Here is a 9,104-nt window from a genome sequence, read left to right as displayed (position 1 = left end):
GACATGTGTGGGTATCCAATGAGTTGACTGAAATGTCGTCCTATCATAATTGATATGCATTGAACTTAAATTTAAACACGGATTGATATGTTCTACGCATGATAGCTTCTCTACACGTATGTCCTCTAGAAACTGCATGTGTTCGTTGATCGAGAAAAATGATCTGTTTTCTGTCTTAGTCACTACGTTCTTGACATCCAAAACAATTGTTATGCGTTACATTATCAAGTAACTGTACTTTTTAAAATTCGTATTCAATTTTCAATTATTTTATATATTAACAGTAATATACTATTCGAATAAACAGCACGACTCATAAGTTGATTCAAGTCAATGATTAATAATATTTGAAATCCGTCGTTAATTGACCGAAATAATTCTATTACCGGAAAAACGCCTGCTTGTGCTTGAATTCATACTGGCGCAGTTTTTTGTATATATGCCAAAATCACGTTACAATAACGGCATAACAATTGCTCGGTCTTAAACGTACTTATTTCGTACACAATTGTTATTTGTCGTTGTATATATCGATTGGTTACGTGTGTGGTCGCGCTATTCCAATGCTCGCGTTTACAAGTTACAGGATATTATTCAAATTATTGTGATATTTCCATCGTCACAAATATTGAATTTTATAGCTATTCACGTACATTTGTATTATCAATTACTTGACAATCAACCTTTGATGAACGCAAATATTCGAATGTATTAATTGCCTGTTAAAACATATTCATGTCATTGTTTTACACAATTTTTGCATTAACATATAATATGTAAAACATACCTTAGCTTAATAGCATTATAGCATTAGTTAAATAATTGGCGTCTTTACTAGAATTGCGAAGGTCAGTACTAATTACACATAGCTTTTTAACATATTGTGCAAGTATGGTATTTGTAAAACTAAACTTTGCGGGTAGAGCGTTTATAACGTTCGTCATTGAGCTTAGTATGCATCTATATATTAATTATTGATCGACAATTATATGTATACAGTTTCTCCAGCAATATTTAAAACGAATACTAACTGAAGGCCAGTGTTCAATTTCAATAGATGGCGGGTGGGCATCTTGGGGTTCTTGGAGCTCGTGCACAGCCACGTGTGGCGGCGGGACCAGCAAACGTTACCGAGAGTGTACCAACCCAACACCCTCCCCTTATGGACAGCAGTGTTATGGACCCAACGTTGACTTCGACGTTTGCAGCATCTTTCCGTGTGAATCACAAGGCGAGTTTTTTTTTGTTCGTGTAGTTGTTTACGGAATGCTGGATGTATTTACTTTAAACACATTTTCCGATTGCTTATATTCCCGAGCAAAGCTTTTCAGTGACACACATAGAATACATACGCAGATTTCACGCACAAGTTAAGACACTGCAGGTCTATCACATAACAATGTTAACAGGATACAATCTTTCATAATGTGCCTTAAAAACACACCTGTCCCTAAATGTGCATAAATAAGCCAACCATTTTAACCTTTTTGCCTAAATTCATCATACAAAAGCTTGGCTTTTCTGTTTTATGAAAGCTGCATATCCAATTCAAAACGACACTTACATTATTTAAGTCTTTCTCCAAAATTCCTACTGCAGCATTCATGGGCCAGCTGGTATGAACACGTACGAAATTAACAAATTCTTTTTGAAAAACAACCATTAAAAAAATTAATCCAATAATTATTTTTACAAGATCTCAGAAGGGCTGGTGGCAATTTAGACATGTATAAGGTCAGACTTATTGTCAAAAACCAATGAATATATTTTTTAGGCCAACAGGTTGTTGGATCTTATCTCGAAGACTTATTTCCGTAAATAAAAAATATATTGAATACGACTTGGGCAAAGATTTTATTATATAACAATCTGTGAGGTACATACCAATAAATACGCTTAACTTATCATGCCTTTGAATTATTAGGGTCACCTAACTTTCTGCATAAGGGGGGACATTTGGAATATCTTTACGATTTACGTAATTTGCAATAAAAACGTGGCGTTCAATTATCATAAACAATATACGAAAGAAAAATTCGCAATAGCATATTTTAAATACAAAATATGAATAAAGGCGACAATTTTGCATATTCTGCATAGGGAGAAAATAACACTTAAATAAACATTAAATACAACCTATTAAAGCAGTTATACAATAAAGCTCCCCTTTCATATTTTCATAAATAGATGGTTACAATTGTAATAAATATTATATTAGAAGGCGGCGTGCAATTAATTTGGTAATGCCTTTACGTTAGCCATAGGAACATGGATCTCACTGCCTTATAACGAGGAACATTTATATCAGATTATTTTATAATCCCTTAAAATATACCAATATAATCCTAACAAAATGAGGAATATGTAATCACAACATTTGTAAATATAACCTCAGTGTGTGATACTGACATTGACTCTAGAGACATACGTTTTACGTTTGACGCCCGGCCTGATAAAGGAGAACAATTATATAAAGTAATTAGAGAATTCCTTGATGCATGGTGAAGCAAAGCTATATTATGAATCATTATTATTTAACTTTGTGACAATTACCTTGTCCCTATGTTTATGGATCAGCACTAGATGATTGAGAGTAACTCTGGTCAGTTTCTTTGATATTGCTCATTTGGTATTGGGAATACAGCTCAAGACAGAACAATACTATGTAAAAAGGAAATGTTCATGTCCAAAAAGGCCATACAATCGCTAGTGACAAATGATTTGCGTCGAAATTTAATGTGCGTCATCCTCTTATTAAAGCACGTATACCGTGTTTCAATGAAATATACCGAATCAGTTTTAAGATGTGGCTCAAAACACAACAGTATGCGTATTTTCGAGTCAAAACGTGCTATAACTCCGTTATATGCAAACGACTGCGACGGCATTTGACGTGCCTCATCCATGTATAAAATCATAGAATAGTTCAATGAAATCGGCCCGCGCAGTTCCAAGCCGGACGGAAGACAGAGAGACGTCAGTCGGACAACGCAAAAGCAACATCTTCCCGCCTACGACGGAGATAAAAAATAATGGGTTTCGCTTTTCGATGCAAAAAACTTATTCGCTGGATTTGCAAAGCCATTCTTTTCTCAAACTTTAACCTTGTGGTAGATTACAATTGGTTCGTCTACTGCAATACTGAAATTCGAATAATTTGCAAAATGCATGTGTTTTTCTTAATGCTAATACTTTCTTCGAATCCACTCGTAATTATAGGCGAACAAAGTGAGCCATACTTGCATCTTTTGATTATATAACTATTTCAGACTTCGTATTTATTGATATGAAAAAATAATATGTAAGTATATGACCGAATGATGATTAAACGAAGTAATTGAATAAATGTGTTGTGATACTTAGATGCTAGGTTCACGTTACCCCCGGCAGTTTTCCGGTCATGGGTGGTCTGCTTATCAAATACCATGCATGTCTTTATATTTTTATATTCAGATGCGTATGTTGTCAAACGAAAGAAATCCGTTAAAAAGAAAATACATTTTATTTGTCGTATACATACAATTGAACCAGAATTTGACATAAAATAGACATATTGTTTTTTTCGGATTTTAGGAAACGAACGCATAATCCCATTTTTACTCATATACTTCACTCTTTGATACAAAATAAATATATTATGGGTGTCGACAAACAAAACTAATGTGAATTAGTGGTTGTTGGACCTAATGGATGTTTTTTCCCTTGATTTTGATGCAGTAAATTCAATAATCGATAATTTAACAAATCCATTACTTTACATTTTAATTTATGACGTTATAGTATTTGTAATTAATGACCTTTTTATATGAACTGTCCATAAAACTAATAATGCTCATACAAAAAGACCGCACTATCCTTTATGTGATGTTCAGGACTATACACTTGCAAGAAAGAAAAGTTTAAAGATGTTTACATAGAACCTATAGGTACTCTCAAAATTAATAAAGTGACTACAACATCTAAAATTATTCGTATATGCGGTATAATATAACTAAGATTTTCTATGTTTGGTGTCTTCTTTCAACATCATATTAAGAAAGATTCCTAACAAATATACAAGTATAAACCGGACGAATGAAATACTTACGTTTTGGGTTCAGAAATAAGAAACATTTAATGTCAATAGAAATGTAGACAATCCACAGAAAATAAACAATACATTTAACATGCCCTGATACGCAAATATTTGTTACATTTCTTATCAATGGCTTTGGCTTTGACACACTTCTGTTAGTCCATTCGCATTCACGATGCTTTGCATGATGACAATATACGCAAACATTTACCGACAAAAATTGCTTAATATATGAACATCGGACCTGCTGTTTCTCTGTTTATCTAAATATGGTGAATTTATCAACACATGTGGAAACAGTAACGAAACCAACGTTGTATATAGAAGCATTTATATTATGCAAAAATTATTCTCCATTTTGATACACAGAAGTGTGCAGTATAGTTTGAAAACAATAATATACTTAGTGATTTTCAATTCGGTTTCAGATACGATATGAGTAAATATTTTGTGCTAAATGCATTGATAAATAGAGTTGCTGGCAGCTGTTTGTGCTTTTATAGATTTTTAAAAAGCCTCAAATCTCGTTTATAGGAACGGAATTGTGTACACACTTTTGAAGCATAGCATACGATCTAAATGTGTTAAAATTATGACATACATTTATGGTTGTGTTAAATCAAGCGTTAAAACAAGGCCTTTAAGTAGTGGTTCGTGTACACTGTGTAGTAGCACATGTCAAGAAAGGCAATGTTATCGGACAATTAAAACTCCCTATTCTCTGTCTGAATTATTTGATAGTAACACTGGTGTAAAACAGGGTGAGCCTTTATTGTCATTATTATTTATATTGTTCGTAAACGATATATATTTGTATAATGATTCTACTGACAATGTAAATGTCGCAAACATAAACATATTCACGTTGCTATTTGCTGACGATACAGCTTAATTCTCTGCCTCAGCAACGGGACTCCGGCGTCTTTTAGATAGGTTGCATGAATATTGTAGAAAAATGGGGGCATACCTGTGAACACCAGCAACAATGTTGTAATGGTGGCTAATAAAGGTAATATAATAAAAAATAATTATTTTAAACATAATTTTATTCAGCTCGAGAAAGTTAATAAGTCCTCGATCGGCATTGTTTAAAGAGCAGGAAGCCTTTTCGAAACAAGCATCTATAGCAATGTTTTCTCTAATTAAACACTTTTCTTAAATTTCATTCAGTATTGCTGATACAATACGTCTTTCTGTCAATATTGACCTACGGTACAGAGATTTGGGGATTTTATCCAAGCCCCAACATAGAGAAAGCCTGTATTTAATTCCTGAAACCGACACTGTCTATTCGACCACATACTGCGTACGCGGCAGTGTATGGCGAGCTGGACCGTTTTCATTGAGAGAGTGTAAGGAAGATGCGTTTCATTAAATTTGGTTCAAAATAAAGCCGACGCCAGATTCCTTACACAATAATTTGTTACTAGATTTAGATGACGTTAATTTCCATATTACTAACAGTGGTATGCAACTCAAGATATTGCTCGATGAATTAGGATTACCTTTTTTTGTATTATAAATCGGATATAACCACTAAAGATGTTAATTGTATCTGTCAACGTAAAAAGCATATCAGTTTACAAACATTGGTAAGTGGTATTGTTCTTGTTCAAACGGTATACTTACGGTTTGTTCAATCAAATTTTGATTTTGAAAACTATTTAGATATGAGTTTGTTTGACTATACTTCGCTGTTCTGCACACTCATAAGACACTGAAAAATGTCGATTTAGAACTATATCACAAAGCAAACGAGTATGTACTGTATGCTATATGGGTGTAATTGAGAATGAAAACCTTTTTTTGAGCTCAGTTGAATTATTCTAAGGGATATTAAATATATAAAAATCTTTGATTATACTCCTTTAATTTAACGTTTCGGCATTATGCTTTTATCAAAACAATGGAAAATATCTCTAAACTACATTTTTACGTCTGTTGACAGCACAATTGAAATAACGAAGTAAATGTTTTTAACGTTAAATGACGCTGTACATGATGACGTCATAAATGAAATTATTTAAAATGGCGCCAAAAATCGTAAAGATTCGCCAAAAATGAAATTACATTAAATACTTACATATTACATGCCTCAATCTTATTTCAAATGTGTGCTTTGTATTCTAAATAATTTGATATTTTACAATAAAACAATACATGATCATATTTAATTATAATTTACCTTAACTTTTTATCATTAATTCAATAGGGTAAACTTATTTAATGAATTTAATGATATCAATCCATATCTACGTTAACGATTATATAATGATATATGATTAAATAATGATGTATACTTGATATTCTATGTATCATATACGCATTATGGATAAGATAAATTGCATATACAGTAGTACTGTTATTTTTACATTCATTTATGTTGACGATTAATATTAAATGTTTTTCACATATATTTTTACTAGATAATCTTAGCAGGACATCAAGTTGATTTTTTGTATTTAATTGTATTTTTTTTATGTGTTCATTGTATAGAGATTTAAGAAAACAAACTGTTGTTACCTTAATATTATCTATGCTGGCCTTCTATTATAAAATTTTAGAAACTAACTTCGAATATGAAGACATTAATGAACCTGGCTTAAGTGACTAGAATTGCCTTCGATTTAAGATCTAGTCACAAGTAGCACTAATTAAGTATATGTGTATATTGTTTGTTGTTGTGATGTTTTGCAGTATTTTGAGAACTACTCTCACCATCATTGATCGAGTTTGCGTTGTCTACGAGTTGATTTCACTGTGCGTTTGTTATTATCATACAATTCAGGACGAAACCATGTATATACTTGCTAAAAATTCACCCGATATTACCTATAATTTTGTTTCGAATAGGTGATGATCAATTGGGAAAAAACTTTAAGTGCTATCGATTTAGGTATATTATCTACTTAACTCAGTATGCGTAATATAAAAAATAACAATGACGCTCAAATACAAAGCTCCCCTAGATCACCTAAAATATGTAATCGTTTAGGTTGTAAACATTCACACAACCATCAACTATTACTTCATGCACGTTATGTATACCATATTTGTCATCACCATTGTTGAATAAGCATGTATTTACACCGAAAGTACATATCTTATGTAGGTTGTTTGGCATTCAAATAATGTATTTTCCCATAAAATTGACTTGAATGGATACAGTGTTTACATTTAAAGAGGTTCTTTTCATTTTTGAAAACAATGATAGATCACAGAAAACTCATTGCGTGTCCAATAACTTCTAAAGATACATAGATTGTGCATGAACATGCGAAAGTACAAATTAAACGTGAGCTAATACGACTCAAAATAGTAAAGAGACCAAACAATATTCCCCTTATCAAGCGGTCTTTTTAAAGAGGAAAATACAAATAGTAATACAATTGTTTCCATAAAGTACATAATTAATATAAATAATTGTAATAAATTATCGCTAGTTTTAGAAATAGAAGTGTTATTAATATTAATATTCATAACCAGTTGGTATGTACTTTAATCGAATGTGTTGCAACTGCTTTTTGAAAATAGCAATCATCCACCTTGAATACTAGCAATTGAGAACACAAAATTCCGATATCGTTTTTAATTATCAGATTTATATCAAAATACCGTTACAATGTATACATAAAAGTCAATACTTTGAGGTGTATCTCACAAAGTATACTCTTATTTTCTCATTGACCATGCAAGAACGCAAGCGAATGCAAATGCAAGTATATTGCAAGTGAATAATTAGACTAACGGAGTTCACGAGTGCCAGGGCAATGTTGTCGAGCTGTGCTTCACTAAGATTGCTTTCTCAAAATAACTTTGACAATATATCATCAAGCATCTATGTGTGTGTTTTTGTTCTGTTATTTGTTTTCAGTGTTAATGTTCTGATCGTTCGTGTATTGATGTATTATGATGGTCAGATAATGTTGAAAATGTCACAATTTAATTTTGGTTCAGGTGCAGTTGCGTTCTATGCAGTGCTTGCCAATAAAGCTTTGAACCTGCGAAAGGGTCAGACGGTTGTATTCGATCGTGTGTTGACCAATATCGCTTCAACACAATCTGGAGGAAGTTACAATGCCACAACTGGTGTATTCACGGCTCCATTGAGCGGTGTCTACGTGTTCTCGTGCTCAATAATGGCATATGACACAAGCTTTACACACGTCGCCTTGCACAAAAACAACATCCCGCTTTCAACGATGTACGTAAACGGGAGGAGCGGCCATAATTTCGACTCTGCAGCGTCAACCGTCACCGTTTCTCTCACCAAAGGAGATCGTGTGTACGCGAAACACATTGACAATGACCAGGGCTTGGAAGGAATCTATTATGCTGGACAGTCTACCTTCACTGGATTTCTTGTGCAAAGACAGCACGACGACGCTCCAGTGGTTGGATTAAAATAAAACAACAACATGTTCTTCCAAATATAAATTCAATAATAATAGTATAACTATCTAGGCTGTTGTAATATATTGTAATTGTACCTGTGCAAAGCTAATGTTTAACGGAGCAATCGCTCTAAATGTTTTCTCAGTTATTATCATATTAAACGTTCTTTATTTTATTTGTTTTGACAGTATGTAATAATAGCATACGTCTCGTCATTAAACGTGCTTTATTATAGTTATTTATATCGACTATGTATAGCATGCCAATACACCACGTCACAATATATCAAAATGTGTTTAACGGAGTAATATTTTATACTGTGGCGTTTTCCGTTCGGGATTCTTACCTTCCTATGTACGTTTTGGAAATCAAAAGCTGTTGGGTAACTGTAGTTGATCCTTTACTAGCCTTACTAGCCTTATGTATGGCAGTTTTTTGTAATGAAATGTAACAAATACAATACAATTTTAACATAAAGACAGTTATATTATTTTATTAACAATGATAATAATGAGGACATCGGCTCAGCAAAAAATCTTGCATTCTTAGCATCTTTTAAAACCAGCTTAAAACTTTTAGTTTCACAATTTAAAAAATGTGTCATATACAGTTTCTAGTGCCGCAGAATGCATAA

The 9,104-nt window shown here is 32.7% G+C and overlaps 1 protein-coding gene across 3 annotated transcripts in view; it reads left to right on the top strand.

Annotated features, from left to right (window-relative positions):
- LOC127867907 (ectin-like) overlaps nt 1-8,708 on the top strand; it is a 13,901-nt gene extending 5,193 nt beyond the window's left edge. For all 3 annotated transcript variants that reach the window (XM_052409410.1, XM_052409412.1, XM_052409411.1), the window contains 2 exons: nt 1,058-1,231; nt 8,033-8,708. In XM_052409410.1, coding sequence (XP_052265370.1) covers nt 1,058-1,231; nt 8,033-8,484 — 626 coding nt within the window. In that variant the 3' untranslated portion in view covers nt 8,485-8,708. The remainder of the gene's footprint in view (nt 1-1,057; nt 1,232-8,032) is intronic.
- The last annotated feature ends 396 nt before the right edge of the window (nt 8,709-9,104 follow it).

Source organism: Dreissena polymorpha, chromosome 2 (genome assembly GCF_020536995.1).
Source record: "Dreissena polymorpha isolate Duluth1 chromosome 2, UMN_Dpol_1.0, whole genome shotgun sequence".
Lineage (NCBI taxonomy): Eukaryota > Metazoa > Mollusca > Bivalvia > Myida > Dreissenidae > Dreissena > Dreissena polymorpha.
This window is presented reverse-complemented; position numbering and strand designations above follow the sequence as displayed.